The following is a 19,456-nucleotide window of genomic DNA, read 5'->3' as shown; positions in this document are numbered from 1 at the left end:
TATCTACCCATGAGATCTTCAGAGAAGCCTCTTCATTCTTGTGAATGTGCTCTGAGCAACGGAGATTAAAGTATTTACCCGCAAAAGTACCACAAAAAGTTCTTCCCATCACAAGACCGAAATAACAGTTTGCTATAACTATAGTTTATTTTATCCTGTTTTCCTCTCTAGAGTGCATAAATAAAAATGTAATTACGGCTTTTCCTAGATGGTTGTTAATCGAATGTATTATTTAACAGAACAGGAAATTTGTAATAAAACGCAGGAAGCAAAGATATTTTTAAGTTAAACGAGTTGCTAATTACTATTTTATGACTACTAAGATTGTATAATGCATAACTCCGATCATTTGTTATTAATACTTGGGGTCTCATTCTTCACGCCAGGATATGCAAATTTTTCTGGATTCGATAGAATGTTATTTTTTTGTCATGCTACTTCTTATTCTATCTACTCTCTTATTTCTATCGAATTTAGTTGAGCAAATAAATAACAGTCTTAATCAAGCTGTGTTGTGATGATTCCCGTCTTTAGGTTTTATCTTTTTCTATTACATATTTTCTATGTACATGCTATGCCACGCTCCATTGGATTCCAGCTTTATACTGTTTCTATTATAGAAAGGTAATTTTCTTGTAGATTAGAAAATACCAAAAATAGTCGATATTTTACTTCAAAATGCGATCCTATAATTTTAAAACAATAAATCTAAATTTGATTTGAGGCTGGTAGAAATTTAAGCAACGAACTGTATTGTATGTTGATTGACATGATTAAGCTCCCACACAGAATAGCAGGATCACGGCTATAAAAGATTTACAGCCTTTGTTAAACTTTCAAAAAACAAATGGCCGACTCATTTATTTGCAGGCACGACGTTTTTGTTGGATTTTTATGGCCTTATTTTAATAATACTATCGGGTAGTTAGGTGCATGCAAAAAGAGACTGCTGGGCTATTGTTTTTAGTGGACGAGTTTTAAGGTTCGAATATTTGAGACATTAAATTACATTAAAGAGAGTTTCGAATTCTTCGACAAAAATTAGAGAAATAAAAATCAGGATGGGGAAGCTTTCCATTAATTATTGGAAGATGAAGATAGTAATGAAGACATACAAGGCGATTTAAAAAAGAGGTACAAAAAAAGACGCATTATTAATGGAAATAACTCTAGACAATGAACAGGATTCGCTAGAAGAAGGGGAAATAGAAAGGTTTTACATAATGAAAAGGAGATTGGAAGGGAAAGATACAAGAAAGACAAACTAATATTGCCTCAAGTAAGAGTACTCACAGACGTGGTACCGTGGAACCACAAACGAAAAAGGGGAAGGCCACAGATGCTATGGTCAATGGACCTGAAGAAATACACTGGGTCAAAATGGATGCAAATTGCCCAAAACAGAGAGGCATGGAGAGAGGTCTCAAGAGGAGGCCTGATTATGTAGATAAAAGAGTACCCATATTTGAGGGTAAATATGAATCATGGGTAACGTTTTATGATTTGTGTAATCGTTTGATACATGAGAACATCCAACTATAAAAAATGTGTAAGAAATGCAGTACCTATCTGATGACAAGTAGCTGAGAAGAAGCAAGCAGAATAATATATTTTTTAAATACCACGGAAACAAAGTATAGTGCTGCCTGGAAAATGTTGCAAGATAGGTACGATAACCCAAGGATAAATTTATTTATATTATAAACAAGATACTTCAGGCTGCAGAGATAAAAGAAGAGTCTGAAAACATTATATGCCTGTCTCCACGAATGCGTAGAAGCGATTAGTGGACTAGGTACAGTCGAACCCGCTTATTTGAATACCTCTTATAGTAATATTCTGAAACGTACCCCGAAACGTTTCAACTAGCCACAAATGATCGGTTATAAGAATATCCTGGTTATAGGAATACTTCTGCTTGGCACGAAAGCTATTCCAATAAGCGGGTTCGACCGACAGAGTCCTGGAGCCCTCTCATGGCAAGGATAAGCCTGTCGAAGTGGAACACGGACACCAGGAGAAACATCAATTCAAGATAGTAGAGATATTCCGACATATACATAAGTCAACACAGGAATTCCTGAATGAGGATTCCAAACATTAGCGATGTTGGAAACTGAATGGAAAGAGATAGACAACAGGCAAAGGAGAAGATAACCTGCGTGGTATGTCATGAAGAACATAAACTTTTCAAATGTACGGAGTTTATAAGTACGTAAAAGAAAGAAAACTTTAAAGGAAAACAATGGTGCGATAGATGCCTACTGCACAAAAGGCAAGTATTATTTTTATACAATGTTATTCATTTTATAAATGTGCAGAATGTAATGGACAGCACCATTTATTGCTACACATAGCAGAATGTCGGTATCATAACAGAAGGAATTTTAAATTGTGCCACAAAAAATAACAAAGAAGATATCGGAAAAGGAGACGTAAGACTGAAGAACGACGTACATCATGTACTTTGTACTAGTGCAGCTCTGCTGAGGATGTATTCTTGACTGATAATGAACACAAAACTTATTTTGAGTTTATTCATAGAATAAGTCCTAGTTGACGTTGATAAGATGTATATGTGTCAGTTTTATTGGTCGAATAACTTTATTCATGGAATACACTACTATTTGTCATGGGTGAAACCGCCCATAAGTAAGATGTATAATATTTATATAATATAAATGATAACATAACGTTACTGACGGACTGTCAACTGAAGACACCGCTATATCGTCCAATGATATCTTCAAAGCTTTAATGTGACATCTAATTCAGAGATTAGGATTTCTTAATGAATCACTCTTGATCAGGAATATAAATCAAGAAAAATAATTAACTAACGTTTCTTCATGTCAAATTGTTGACTACTAATTTTGTTGGGCTGAGAGCACAGTTCCTATTTCAATATTAAAAACCATCCGTACCTAATGAATTAATTTAATCTATATCTGTTATTTTGATTGTCTGATCGAGGCTTCTGATAAAACACTCCGTTCTTTTATACATATATTTTCGAGCTGTTTTTTACGAGAACTTCTATTAAGGTAGGTTAATTGAGTATATAGTCGTTACATGGTTATAATCTAACTGTATTTCGTTGTTTCTTTAATTTTAATCCATTGTATTAAGATATTTGAGGTATACTTATGCTTTGTTTTTAAACCAGGAGGAGTAAACTAAAAAGACAGATTCACACCCAAGAAAGTTACTAGAAAAATCACCAAATACAACTTCTTTTTTGGTTGATCATATCGGCCGTCGGTAATCCATAAATATTATATTATACTAAGACTTCGTTAAAGAGTTCTAAAAACAACTTTTTTATATAAATGTACACTAAAAATCTAAGAATTAAAGGAGTAACGCAGAAAACACAAAAATCGCCGATATAACTTAATTAACCTATGAAATGCAAATAGTGTCAAAATTTCATAAATGTCAATGGTGTCAAAATTTCATAACAATGGAGTAAACTTGCCTGTGGTTGGACCAATTACAAACAAGCACTGCGGTGTGGTAAATTTGAATTACTTCTCCTGGTTTAAAAACAGGACATACATAGTAAGTACATGAAGAACTAGAAAAGAAGGCTCAAATAACTAGGAAGCTAAATCTTGAAATATGTTTTTCTTTTATTTGTGTTATCAGCAGTTTAACTTTAGTCGAACTATCCACATATAACTATATAGTTTTAATAATAGTGGTTGAATTATAGTTACCTTGTTCAGCTTTGATCTGGTAGTAGCAAAAGGCCGCCAGTAGGAGAAGAAAAATGGACCTCGTCAAACCCATTGCGGACGTTGATCAAAGGGACGTCCGGCCCTGATCGGCGGACTTCCTAATATCTCGGCTACTTCATTCTGTAAAAAAAAGAAATAACTATTAATTAATAGCTATTACTTAATAACTATTAAGTAATTATTAATTTCGGTCATTATTATAACACTTTTTTGAATTAAAAATAGTCTATTACACTTTTCGTATTGTTTCTTAGTAATTTTATTCACTGTTGTTCAAATTTCTACATTCACAAAACAATGTTTTTTCAATTCTTCAATTTTTCGAGGTACCATTTTGATAATTTTCACTCTCAATTTTAAATTATTATCTAAACCAACTTTGAGTAGTAAGTCCTACTGCCTATCCTACCCACTGCTTTAGAAATACAGAGATTCTTGACAACGTAAACGAAAAATGACTCTGTGCTGCCTCCTCTCAAAGGTAACAGATGCGAACCTCTCTTGACTGTGATTTCCGTAGGCAACAAACATGCAAACAGCTCCGTAAACCGTTATTGTCTGTATAACATTTAACCTTGTTTACCTCTCATAATTAATTTGAACACGCCTATAATACAATCCACACGTCCAGTCGTCCTTTTATACCTTACGGTGTCGAGGTAAGTGAGAAACCAGACGTCTCCATGTCTTTCGGTCAGTAGCTAGTCTCTCTGCTTCTCTCCACCCAATATTTCTTTTTAAGCAAGCCTTTCCAATATCCGCGTTCCATGTTCTTGCTGGCCTGCCTCTTCGTCGTTTGTTGTCGGATGCAGTTTTCCATACCCTCTCTACAGTTACAGTTCTATCTTCATTAATTCTCGCCATATGTCCGAACCACGATAACTGTTTCGTTTAAAGTCTGTCTAAGGTCCTTCCAATACCGCACGTTTCACGTATGTCTTCATTTCTTATACGATCACGTCTGGTCACCCCGGATACCACTCGTAAATATCGCATTTCGCATGCTTCAATTTTACTACGGATGTTGTCGTTCACTGTCCAGGTTTCACTACCGTAGAGAAGCACCGGTCCGTATACAGTTTGAAATACTTTCATTTTTGTTTTCATTCTTACTTCCTTTTTGCTAATAACACTTTTATTTAGTGTATAGTATAATGTTGTTGCACTCATTACCCTGCTGTTTATTTATTCTGGTTCTATATTTCCTTGTCCCTTCATTGTTGATCCTAGATACTTGAAGTCCTTTACTTGTGTAATGGTCTCATTATTTAGCTTTACATTTATATATTTTCTTGAGTTTTCGATAATACTAAACCTTCTGTTGCTTCAATGTTTATTTTCATCCCAAATTTCTTAAAAGCTTCAGTCCAAACATTAACATTCACTTGCAAGTAAATCTTGAATTATAAATATTAATAATTTCGCATTTATGTACATTATTTGTACATGCCTTAAACTATACAACTGTAATTTTTGGCATGAGATAATTTGATTATACGAACATATCCTTTATATTTTGTTTGACATCTAGTCTTACTTTAATTAACCAAAAGACCATTTCTGCTTCTATTCCGTTTTCCTCTGAAATTGGAGTACTCAAACAAAAACCCACTACCCATCTTATACGGCCCTTCTAGCCGAAAGTTTACAAACAGTGAATTCGTCTAAAACACACATTGTATCTAACACTTTCGCCCTTTTACTTTATGGTCTTACCTTTCTCATTCGAAACTTTCTCTGTTCTTTCATTTAGTATGTAAATTCGGTGGCCTCGCCCTCCCAACCCTTTTGTACTTATTACGTACGTAATGTTATTGCTACAGTATTACTGCGAACTTATTTTGCAACAACTGAAAGATCAGGGACGTGCTATTTTCTTGTATGTTGTAGGTATATGAAATTCCCTGCTCAAATTGCAATGGGGTAGATATTGAACTAGATATAGACACTACTAAATCTAGTCAGTGAAGCAAGTTATCGGAGAGGCCTTAAAATCAACATTTCAAAAGCAAAGTGGATGGCAGTTGGAAAGATTAATATAGATCAAGGTCAGGTTTCCCTTGATGGAGAGGAGTTGGAACGGGTAAATCATTTCAAGTACCTTGGCAGCTGGTTAAATGCAAATTGTGACTCTGATGAAGAGATAATAACTAGAATCGAAATATCACGGAAAGCTTTTATGACCTGGAAACCAGTTTTATGTAACAGAAACCTGTCGATGAATATTCGAAAGAAGGTGCTGAAATGTTATGTGTGGTCTATCCTATTGTATGGTTGTGAGACATAGACGTTAAAAACCACAATGCTAAACAAAATAGAAGCATTCGAATTATTGTGGTACTATTGACGAATCCTTCGCGCAGATATCGTGGATTTCGCACACTTCCAATGAAGATGTTCTTCAAATGCTGAATTCAGAACGTCTGCTCATAAGCATCATAAAGAGGAGAAAAACAGAATATTTCGGCCATATAATTAGAGGACCTAAATACCATCTGCTTCGCCTTATAATACAAGAAAAAGTGGAGGGAAAGAGAAGGATTGGTCGAAAGAAACTTTCATGGCTGCGTAATATTAGACAATGGTGTGGCTGCAAAGAAGAAGAATTATTTCGCGTAGCAGCCGATAGAGAGAGATTTCAGGAAATTGTAAACATGATGACGGCCAACGTCTGAATAGAGATACGGCACCTAATGAAGAAGAAGATATTGAACAAACCAGTCAGCTACTTAACTCAAGAATACGTTCTTACAAATATGACAAACAAAAACTCAACAGTCCTCATAAAACATCAAAACCAAAAGAAACATAAATTTGATTTTGACAAAACAAACATCATAATAAGTGAACATAACAGAACTGGAGTAGGTATATAAAAATTTTAAAAATATACTTAATGAAATACATGATAAAAAAGAGATCAAAAAATTAAACAAAATATATTTCAATTTAATCTAAAAAAGAATAATTTCAGAACGCCTATGATGTGGAACAATTTATTATTTAAATGATAACCAAACATCAACAAACACCATACTAATTTTGACATATATGGTAAACATTATGAATTAGTACTTGGTGAGTCTGTCCTATGATTTTACCATTGTTTTAATTGTGACGTTTAGTTGTGTATTTGTTCGCAACGAATGTTTGCATGCTTGGCAAGTCAAAGTTTCTTTTTAAATCGTATTATATGTAACAAATCTATTTAGATATAACAATTACCAGACTGCATAACAAACATGAGTTCTTCGTATTTCATAAACCTACCCATACTGACACAGTTCATCATACCATCTAAATTAGCAGCCTACCAGAGCATCATATACATTGATTGACAGAAATGCCCATGTCAAAAAATAACTTCGGCATAGAACTGAACGTCATTAAGCAAATACAGTGGACCCTCTCTATTCGCGGTGTGTAAGTACTTGGAGGGGATACGAGAAACGATCGTGCGCGAATAGCGGAGAAATATTGCAACTTTCTTAAATAATTCATATTGTCAATTGAAATTGTCAAATTGACGTATATTTCATACCTACTGTCATTGAAGAAGAAAAATTATATATTGCTCCACAATATTGATATGATATGCAATTTCTATATAAAGGTAAATTTAATTAATTGTATTTTGCTTGCAGTACTGCATTTTAATAACTAATTTTATTTACTACATAGGTACAATTGTTTACGTTTTAATAACATAACCTGAATCTTATTTTTTCTTCTTATTATTTTTTTGGACTATGGCCTTGACAATTATCGAGTAACCAGAACTAATATAATTGACCAATTGGCCATTGTTCAGGTCGACCATCGACACCAATAAACTACGTAAGACAAGAGGCATCAAAACATTTCAATATTACTAACTGTTGTCTGATATCACGAGATCCGCTTATAATTAATATAGGCCAGGGTAATAAGACAAAAATATACCCTGTTCGTGACACTCGAGCAGCCAGGGTACTGAAGCGTTTTTTCGACAAGCAATACCTATAGGAACAAATTGTAACTATTTCCTGCGTAGGATCTGGCGGCCATTTTTATTTATAAACAATTAAGTGTTAAAAAATGGCATTCTTCCCTTTTTTATTTAAATCAATGGAAAACAGTGAAATTTATGGTTTTTTTAGTACAAATATCTTTGAGATTTATTGTTAATATAATTGCGAAAAAAGGTCGGAATTGCAAAAAAATTATTTTCGCAATAACTGCTGTAAAAATTAGTGTACAGGTTTGAAATTTTTGTCAAATGAGGGTTCTTTAGTGCTTAATATGTGATAAAAATTTCAAAGCGATTCATTCAATTGTTTAAATTTTATTCGAATTGTTTATCTCAGTGAGCATTTGTTTTGCACTAACATAAGTCAGAAAAAAATGACGTTAGAACCATTCCACAGGTGTCAAATGGAAGAGCATGAACTATATTTTCAACTTGGTTTAAAAAAAGCGAATAAAAAATGCATTTATTAGTAATAAATAATTATGCAAAAGTATCGTAAATCTTTCCTTATAAACTTTTTGAATAACTTTTTCCAAAAAACTTAACTTTTTTACATGCACAACTACCAAGTAATGTTATTTATATCATAATTGATAAAAAATTGTAATAAATATATATAATTTCTTATATAACAAAATAAAAAGTTTTTAAGGAAAGGTTTACGATACTTTTGCATAATTATTTATTACTAATAAATGCATTTTCTATTTGCTTTTTTTAAACCAAGTTGAAAATATAGCTCATGCTCTTTCATTTGTCACCTGTGGAATGGTTCTAACGTCATTTTTTTCTGACTTATGTTATTGTAAAAAAGATGCTCTCTGGGATAAACAATTTGAATAAAATTTAAACAATTGAATGAATCGCTTTGGGATTTTTATCACATATTAAGCACCAAAGAACCCTTATATGACAAAAATTTCAAAGCTGTACACTAATTTTTACAATAGATATTGCGAAATTAATTTTTTTTGCAATTCCGACCTTTTTTCGCAATTATATTAACAATAAATGAGTATATCAAACTTTGTAATACGTCATTTTAAAGCTTTTTCCATAATCTCAAAGATATGTGTACTAAAAAAACCATAAGTTTCACTGTTTTCCATTGATTTGAAATAAAGGGAAAATGCCATTTTTTGAGACTTAATTGTTTATAAATAAAAATGGCCGCCAGATCCTACGCAGGAAATAGTTACAATTTGCTCTTATAGGTATTACCTGTCGAAAAAACGCTGTATTTTTATATTAGCAAGATTCATGAATAAGATGTAGGTAAACTACAAAGTTGCAATTGTCATAAAAATAATCCCAATACCTATACTTAACCTATAATTATTTGAATATATGGAAATTAATAAATTGAAAAATACAGATATAATAATTCTGAATGACCAACTTGAGACAAACAGCTCTCCACTCCTCAACCTCTTCAGTTAGAGACGTTAAAATACAGCCACATTGGAAGTATTGAAAACAAAATTATTCAGAGTTTTACTGTTAGATTTGCGAAGTTACCATAAAATTTTGTGTTTCTGAGTCTTGTTCTTTATTAATCAATTTTAAATGAAAATATGTCATGGTCAAAACATGTGAATATTCGCCATGTATTCATTTTCGATTATTGCAATATCAGAAAATTCCACTTTGCACCCCTTTACGTTAAACCAACCCTAAACTAACAAGATCGATGCAGATGTTTTTCGCCCATTGTACAAATTCGTTCAAAATGTAAATTAGCCCCTTTGAAAAGACAGTCGGAATATCAGTGGAAAATTGACGTGTACGCCATTGCCATCAAATCAAGAGTTTTTCCGAAGGGTCGAAACACCCTCTTTCAGGCTTGTCCTTTCGCGTTTTCGTACACGTGTTGTTTTATTCATGTTTGTTTTTATTATCATTCGATATACAGCACAGCAGCAGCAGAGTCCCGAAAATCCCTATTTTTTTAACGACGTATCGCTGTTTTATGGGTCACCAGGCAAAAACTTTGTAAATGAAACGAATGCCGAAATTGCAGCTCACAACTGATAACGGGCCGACGTGAATGTAATCAAATGTACACAATAAAAATTATATCTGAACAAATCCAAAACAAACACTAAATTTCATATCAATTAATCAGTTAATTATCAGTAAATAAAGTAAACCTAATGTACCTACAGTAAATTAAAAAACCCACGCATAAAACAACCCCTGGCAGATGAAATCAATAATCGATTAATGAATATTAAACACAAATTCTACATAATACTAAAACGGATACAAAATTGTTAAAAGATAAAAATAGACAAAATGGACGAAAATAAATTCTGACACCAATCAGATACAAAAGAAACAATGGATGACGGAGGTAATTTTAGATGTACTGAAAGAAAACATAAACACAAAGATAATCAGATGTACAAAAAAGTGGATAAAAAATAAAATACAAAAATAAGCAAGCCAAACAAGACTGGTTAAAAGAACAATGCACATATAATAAGCAATACCATGAAAGACATGATAGTTCTAACACACACTAAAAATTAAAGAATTTTTAGTGAGTTTACTAAATTGTGAGTACCAAAATTGAAAAAGAAAACTGGGAGTACCTACTAAAACATAAAAATGGAAAACTAGTGTTAAAGACTGACATAATATATCAATCAGTTGTTTAAATACAAAAGAACATAATAAATGGAAGTAGAAGTAGAAGATGGTGGGGTTTTAATGATATTAAAAGAGGAAATTAAAATGGCATTAAAAAACAGCAAGGTAGTAGGTGCAGATCAAATACCAGTAGAAACCTTAAAATACATATAACAAATGATGAAACCTTATAACAGACTTGTTTGATAAGTCATTTTGTCAAATTATTCTTGAAAATATCACAGGGTCTTATGAATATAAACTAAAATGGATAGATGATCAGACGTCAGTTTGGGTTCAGAAACGGAGTAGGAACCAGGGAGGCCTTATTTGTTTTTAATGTGATAGCTCAAGGTGCATGGATATGATTGTGAAAGTGCATGTTTGTTAACGCATTATGAAAACGCATTTGACAAAGTCAGACAAGAGAAATTAGTCGATATTCTAAAAACAAAAAACATAGACAAAAGGGGTTTTAAGAATATGTAATACCAAACTTTATTGGAATCAAAGATGACCAATTTTAATACTATTCAGAAATTGAAATCACGAGGGGAGTTAAACAGGGATGTATTATTTCTCCATTCATATTCAATGTATATAGCTAATCCATTTTTGAAGAAGCATTCCTATAATAAAGTAAAGGAATAATAATTAACGGAAGAACCATTAACAGCAAAAGACATTCAGATGACACCATCATTATGGCAAGCTCTGTATCTAGCAAGCTCCTATACAGGCAAACATACATTTGGGAGATGTACTTGAGATGAGAGAGATAGAAAGGGTTGAAACATACAATTACCTAGGAATCTGGATTTCAGAACAAAATGATCAAACAACAGAAGGAAGGGCCAGGATAAGAATAACAAGAAATACGTTTGTAAAAATGAAAATCATTCTCTGTAATCAAGACTTAAGATTAGAACTGAGAATAAGAGCTCTGAGATGTGTTTTCGAGATTACTATGTGGAGTTGATAGCTGGATACAAAAGACAAAAGTAAGAACACATAAATAAGCTAACCATGGGCTTTTCATTATATTCATTGCATGACGAAAAACCTACAGTATGGTGAAGATGTGTAAATTAATGATGTGCTCTCCATTTGGCCTTATCTACCATCAGCACTAAACAATGAACATCAGTCTTCTATATTCTCATCAGTCTTTATTGCGCCATATATTCTCATAATTTTTATTTCAATTATTCTTAATTTTTCTTCATTTTTTTGTAAGACATACTTATTACTTGTGCTCCATATACTATCACCAGTCTATATATTTTTGCTGGATATTTTTGTCTTTGTTTTTTGTTCAAGATGTTGTCTTTAAATAGTCCTTCCATTTTTGACGTCCACTAACACTCCAAGTAATCGACCCTCTGGAATTTAGTTTCTTCTATTTTTATTTCTGTTAGTCTGTTAAGATCCTCCCCTCTACTTATAAAGTATACTGTTTTATTCTGATTAATTATTAACTTGTAACTATTAATTACTATGTGGTATTAATAAATTGCCACCATATATGTATACAGTTTTAGTAAATATTTTTAGAGTGTACTACACAATAATACGAAAGATAATTGGCATAAGCGAGTCTCTGTTGATTGTTCTCTACTACATTCATATGCAGAATCAATTGGAAAAATTACAAAATTTCCTATTCACTTTAAAAATGCAAAACTGTGTTTCAGCTATTTTCCTAATAATCGATCATTACGATACTATACGAGTTATTGACATTTTTGTGAAGTTTTCAATTGCCAATAAAACAAGCTATGCTGTAAATAGTTAACAGTGTTACCACAAAGCACTGATTTCCGAAGAAAAAGAGAACGGTAGTCCAGGAAAAAACATTTTATTCTCAACTTTAACCTATAATATTAGGTATAAAGCATAAAGTGATAAAGAGAGAATGTGCAGCTAGTCAACATCGGTCGATGATAATTGATACGGAGATAAAAGTGAGGTAGAAAGGAAACCAAGTAGAACACCAGAAAGTAAAGTGGAAGTTAAAGGATGTGGCAAGCGTGTTTAAAAGTAGAGTTCTGAAAGAGCTTGAGGGAAAAGATACGGACAATGTCTGGTCGTGGTGAAGCACAACAGAAGGTTAGAGAGAAGAAAGAGGCTAGAAAATGGTATGACATGTCTATTTATTCATCTATATAAGGATTTTTACAGCTGTCGCCGCCTTCCTTCTTTCAGCCAACGTCCCCAGTCTTTCTGTTCTGCCATTCTCCGTCTCTAAGGTCTCGTCTTTCCATGGACTCGTCCACTTCATCCCTCCATGATCTTCGGAGTCTACTTCTTCTTCTCTTTCCTATTGTATATCATGCCTTCTCTACGATACAGTCTGGAGAGAATACATGATATACAAGCTCCTCCGTACAATCCCCTGTAAATCCACCGCTCGAATAATCAACAGCATGCTAGCCGACCGACCGATTCAAGTGGTCATGGGATCTGATATCAGCACCCCAAGGAAACTGAAGAATGGACTGTCACAGGGATCTGTCCTGGCTCCTCTTCTCTTTAGCCTATACATCTCGGATATACCAGAAAGAAGATCAAGGAAGTTTGGTTACGCCGATGACTGGGTCCTTACAACAAGGTGTAAGTCATTTGAAGAAACAGAAGAAATCCTCACGGCGGACTTACACATAGTGGGAAAATATTTCCGTAAATGGAGGCTCCAACCAAACGCTACGAAAACAGAGGTTTCCAGTTTTCACCTAAATAACAAGTTTGCAAGAAGAATACTCAATATTCAGTTCGAAAACAACACACTGGCCTACAAAGTACCTTGGGGTGACTCTTGACAGAACCCTATCATTCAAGGAACATCTGACAAAAACAGCGGAAAAACTTAAATCCAGAAACAACATCATCCAGAAGCTGTGCGCCACAACATGGGGAGCATCGGCTTCCACCTTGCGATCATCTGCCCTGAGCCTAGTCTTCTCAACTGCGGAATACTGCTATTCAGCATGGCTTAACAGCCCACATATAAACAAAGTAGATGGGTAATTGAATAATACAATGAGAATGATTGCTGGAGTTATCAAATCCACCCCTACGCAATGGCTCCCAGTACTGAGCCACATGCCACCACCCAAACTACGACGCATACACGCACTCACTAGTGAGTACAGAAAGATAGTAGATAATGAAAACCTGCCAATCCATCAAGATATAGATGCCGCCAACGGTAACCGTCTACGCTCCAGACGACCACCAATAAAAACAGCAAAGGTGGCTGTGGAAAATGACTTCAATTTAACGACAACATGGACTCGAGAATGGATGGAACAGCAAAATAGCAACTTACCCTGCATCACACAAAAACCACCAGGCTTTGACTTACCACGCAACACATGGACTATGCTGAACCGAATCATAACCCAACACGGCAGATATGGTTACATGATGCACAAATGGGGTAAACGACCATCCCCACTCTGTGACTGTGGACAACCACAAACCATCTGTCACAGTGTCACATCACAGAACAGTGTCCCACAAGATCATATCATGGCAGGTCAGAGGATTTCCTGATGGGGACTCCAGAGTCGATAGACTACGTAAATAAGTTAGATGTACGTTTGTGAACCTATGTATGCATTCTCTTATACAAAATATAAATGTAAATGTAAATGTGTCAGGTGCCATACGCTAAATAAAAATAAATCTCTTTCCTATTGGGCTGCAATCCGAAATCTTCGATGTCCACCTTATACGATATGTTCTTCTCACATATCCATACCAAATTAAACGTTTTTCTACGATGTACCTAGCTGAGTACCTATGTCTTGTTCTACTGCCATTATTCGTTTTATCTCCTCATTTCTAATGCGATATATTCTTGTCACTCTACAGCTTCTTTTCATGAACTCCATTTCAGTTGCTGTAATTTTGGACCTATTTCGTTTTTTCATTACCCGGTTCTCTGCTACATAAGTCATTACACTACGTACCAAGGTGTTATAATATTCTCTTCTTTGTATTTCTGGTAATCTGTCTATCCCACAGTACTACGTTCATTTGTTTAGTACATGTTCTTGTCTGTGCTAATCTGCTGGTTACCTCTTGCTCGGCGGTTCCATTCTTTGAGAGTATGAATTCTAAGTATTTGAATTTTCCAGTGCCGCTAATTCCCTATCATCGGCCATTTCCAAGTTTCTCACTGGTTCTTGTTCTGTTGTTAAGTATTCGGTCTTTTCTAGGTTTATTTCTAGTCCATTTTTTGTGTATTCCTCTTCTAATTTTCGAAGCATATATGACAGATCTTCTTCATTTGAGCCGTTACCACTTGGTCATCTGCAAAACTTGTCATGACATGTCGAAAACAAAAGAAGATAAGGAGATATAAAAGATAGCAAATAGGGAAGCAAGGCGCACTGTAGCTACTGCTAAGGAAAGATGCACGGCTGTAGAAAGAGTTGGAACATCCGAGGGAATGACAAGGTTATACAGCATTGCTAAAGCAAGGGACAAGTCATCCAGTAACCCCTGAAAAGGGAAAAACTGAGGCAGAAGGTAGAGTTGCCCGGAATAAATACTGGTAGATGGATAATTCGGAGAGATTTTTGCAAATAAAGTTAAAGCATGCCGTTTATGATATAAATTGAAATAAAAATGTATAACCATTTTTATTCAGTTGCAATGGGAAGCCAAACCTGTCTTATTTTTACTTAGTTCAGAGAGCGCAACCAGCACTCTTATCGACGATTTCGCCACTTTTTAGTGGTTCCTTAGAGAATGCATAGGTTGCTATCTCTGCCCTAAGTTTAAATTTCTGACTTTATTAGTCCCCGCATTGCAACCGAGGTGATGGCAGTAGGTGCCTAGCGACATCTGCTAAATAAAAATCAAAGTGTTTATCCTAATAAAAATATTTAATTGATATAAATTGAATTTAGCAATTTTAATTAATCACAGTTCATTTGTTATTTTATAATTGGAAATGGTCATAATCACTTCGTAGCATTCGTATTGCCCGTATCGGTTATGGAATTATTAATTCCCCTTATTAAATATTTGATGTTTACCATTATGATTTAAAGTACATGTTATGTAAAAGGTAAATATTTGATTATATAATATGATATCCGTAATAATTCTAAAACGAGCTTTTTCTGGCTAATGTGTAATTTAGCTAATGATGTTTAGTTTAAACGTACGATGTGAAAATCTAACAAATCTAATTAAAATATATATTGCGGTCATTTACAAATATATATTTTATCGATAAACCTCATATTTAATTATTATTGGTTTAGGGGCTGACATATTATATATTGATTTTCATAATTTACATAAAAATAAAAGCCAGTAGTCAATATGGCTTATATTAATTGCGTAAAGGCTAAATGAATAGCGATTAGTAGAATAAAGCCACAGGAGAGACCTGTGTAAAATTATTCTATTAGTTTTCAAAAAAAAATATGCGACAAAAATTAGGCAAAAATTAATAAAAAACATAAACATACATCAAATATTCAATGTAATATAAAACTGCACTAAAAAAACTCGTTGGGCATACCAGAACCAGGGAAATAGAACATTTCCCTTTTTTATTATGGTCACAAAAATACCATAATATGTTACGAAGGGTAACCAACACTCCCATTTACAATAAACTTTTTATACCTAGTGAGTATAGTTGCATGTAGCTCGACTGATTATAAACATGCACACCTGAAAATATTCTAAAATAGTTGAAGTTATCATTATTCACAAAGTAAGTTATTTCGTTATCTCACAAGAAATCTTTTTAGGAAAGTGAGTGTATCAGTTTGCGTGCAATTGTTAAATAATAAGTTTAAATTAAATACATGAGAGTTGATCTTTTTAACATTGATTAATTAGTATAAAAATCGAAGAAATTAAGCAATTACTCAAGCTGAACACCGCAGAGACAAAGGTGATGGTTGTCAGTAAAACGCTAATACAATCGAAAGTGGTAACAGCTTATGGTGAACAACTGAAGGAACTAAGAGTATCACCTAACTTGGTTGTAATCTAAATGGGACATATAGAGAATGCCAGAGCTGCATTCTGTAAGATAAAGAAACTGTACTGTGGAAACAATATTACTTCAAGTCTGAAAATTAGATTAGTGAGATGTTGTGTGTTCTCTACTCTTTTCTATGGTTTCGAAGGTTGAGCTTTAACGAAAAAGAATGTGTGTGTACTTTGTACGCACGTAAGAAGTTATACTTCTATTACATGATTTAAACGAAATTAATATACTTTTTATTTATATTTTGTTTAAATATTAAACTAATTTATACTTACTACTTCTCAAACATTTTTATTAGAACAGTGCCAAAAATTAAAATAATAAAAGAATAAAACACACACAAACACATTAAACAAGCCACAAATGATGTCTGAAAATTAATTGTCGAAATTTTTTTTAACTAAATACGTATTTTCTGAAAATATACAATTATATAATAAATATACTTACAATCATAAAATGTATTAAAAAAAAACAAAAAAGAAAGTTTCTATTGGGACTCGAACCAGCGCTGATACGAGCGGTTGGTATTGTAATTCACTCGCCTTCTCCGCTTAGCCACGGACACTATGTGTCATTATTTACGAAGATCGACTAACTAAACGGATTAAACTTGTGATATTTTGATATTTTGACAATTGATCAAATTATTTTAATTTTGAATTGAAATGATTTAGAATTGAAAAAATACAACAAAACATAGAGCAAAAAACCAATATATTAGGTGAATATTGATAGAAATTTTGATGGTAATCAAATTATATAAATAAAAGTATTACATACTATGTATTTTGGCAGATCAAATAGGTAGATTTATACTCATGATACATTAACAATTATTACGTACCTGTTGCTTTTAAAAACTATTTAAAAGTCACTACAATATTATAAACTTTTTTGTTTCTGTCCTCACAACAATAAAACTAATATATTATACATTTTTGTTTACCTTTACCTCCAAACCACAGCTGCCATATTGAATAATTTTTGACATGTCATTTGAACATCCAATCAGAACAAAGTTATAATGCGCATGCGCCGGGCTGATAGGTTTTAACATATAAAAAAATCACCCTCTATCGCCGGTAAAGAAGTATAACTTCAATAAACTTCTCAAGAAACTGGAACCCTTTGAAATCTGGGTGTATCATGACTTAGAAACCTGAGATAATGGTTTAACAGATCCTTATGCATCCTTTTTCCGAGCTGCCATGCCGTCAACAAAATTACTATAGCATATCCAATTTGATAGCCAACGCTCGATAATCGAGCACGGCACATGAAGAAGAAAGGTTTTTGACTCGTTTGTCACGTTATATTTAAAATTGTAGATATAAACCGGCGGGTGTACTTTCCTCACCAAAATAATCTTTTGCCTACGTTTGGAAGGTTATGTCATAATCCCACAGGTATTTTCCTCACCAAAATCGAAGTGGTTATTCAGGTAGTTTTTACTAAAAGGCATGCAAGGGAATTATTTATCTACCTACTATAAAATTGCAGTAGGTACCTATAATAACTAATTAATTAATTATAGTATTTTCTTTTTAGTCACAATTGGAATTTTTGACAAAATGGAATGTTTAATAGAAAGTAATCGCGATAAACCTTTACTGGTATTTGAAAATTTATTTTTTATAAAGTGAAAGTTTTAAAAAGTAAAAAGTGTTCTGAAGGTGTAATAAAACAACTTGTAGTGCGAAATTATTTACTATTGGTGATAATTTTACAATATCTAGGAAGTAGCCTACAACATAATCATGAACCAGATCGTCAGAAGATAGATCGGAAAATTGTTTCTAACTTTTGTAAACGTAAAGCCGAAGAGAATATTACTGAAAAACCAGCAAAAATTATACGCCAAGAGCTTGCAGCTAATTTGCCTGAAACAAATCTACGATTGATGTCAGTTACATAAGAAAAATATATTTATATAATTATCGACGAAAAATGATGCCTGGTCGACTTCCTTCCAATATTGATAAGGTTCAAGAATTTGTGAAGAAGTGTGCTTAAAAAACAACCAAGGGGGAAAATTTTCTCTTTATAAACTGTACCAAAAGTAAGATAATTGTGAAACAAATATAAGACTTTTAGCCACATTGAATTTTATATATTATATGGATGGCACATTTTCTTACTGCACCAGATATTATTTGCAATTATTCACTATTCATGGGCTAATTAATGGGCATTATATTTCTTTATTATACTGTTTACTGCCAAACAAAAAAAAAACAGAAACTTACAACAATCGTTTTTATTTGTTAAAATCAGAAATTATTAAAGCTCTCAAAATTGAGTTTAATCCTAGTAAAATTTTTGTAGATTTTGAAAAAGCTATATACAGGGTGTCCAGAGACTCTACCGACAAACGAAGACAGGAGATTCTTCAGATAATTTTAAGACAATTTAGCTCAATTCACCTTGTCCGAAAATGCTTCCTAAGGGAGCTGGAGCTCTTTGAAATGGAGTATTGTAATTAGTTTTTCTTAAATACCTCCAGAACGCTTTAATTTAGAAAAACGAAAATCGGTACGTATATTTATCTTCCAGAGATAAATCGATTCCATCCATTGCGAATTTCTAGTACCGATCATAGGCATGCGTTTTGGACAGGGCAACGGTTATTTTATAACATAACTTTTTTGTCTTTAACTTTTAAGCATTTTTGACACTGGTTTATTAAATTGTGAGGTATTCTAGCACTAAACGGTACTCTTGCTTTAAGTCGGTATGACAAACGGATTTCTAGAAAAATAAATTTGAAAAATTTTCGTTTTTAGAATTTGAAAAAAAAAATTAGAAAAATTTTCAAAAAAACCGGTGTATTTTACCAACTTATAGCAAGAGTAACTTGTAGTACCAGAATACCTCATAACTTAATAATCTAGAGCAGGGGTTCCCAACCTTCTAGCAACTGCGTACCGCCTGAAATAGTTTAAGATTTTGGCGTACCACCAAACACAGTAGGGGGGGGGGGCGGACATGCAAGGCTCCCCCGATCCTATTTTTTTATTAGAAATATGTCTACTATTCTAATTTTAATTCTTC

At 33.3% G+C, this 19,456-nt stretch overlaps 1 protein-coding gene across 7 annotated transcripts in view; it reads right to left on the bottom strand.

Annotated features, from left to right (window-relative positions):
* The window catches only part of LOC114324427 (ephrin type-B receptor 1-B), a 968,545-nt gene that overhangs the window by 520,734 nt on the left and 428,355 nt on the right, over positions 1–19,456 (bottom strand). For all 7 annotated transcript variants that reach the window (XM_028272269.2, XM_028272271.2, XM_028272268.2 and 4 more), the window contains exon 2: positions 3,720–3,860. In XM_028272269.2, the coding sequence (XP_028128070.2) occupies positions 3,720–3,792 (73 nt within the window). In that variant the 5' untranslated portion in view covers positions 3,793–3,860. The remainder of the gene's footprint in view (positions 1–3,719; positions 3,861–19,456) is intronic.

This window comes from Diabrotica virgifera, chromosome 3 (genome assembly GCF_917563875.1).
Source record: "Diabrotica virgifera virgifera chromosome 3, PGI_DIABVI_V3a".
Taxonomy (NCBI): domain Eukaryota; kingdom Metazoa; phylum Arthropoda; class Insecta; order Coleoptera; family Chrysomelidae; genus Diabrotica; species Diabrotica virgifera.
Note: the sequence above shows the minus strand (reverse complement) of the source record. Positions and strands in the feature narration are given on the sequence as shown.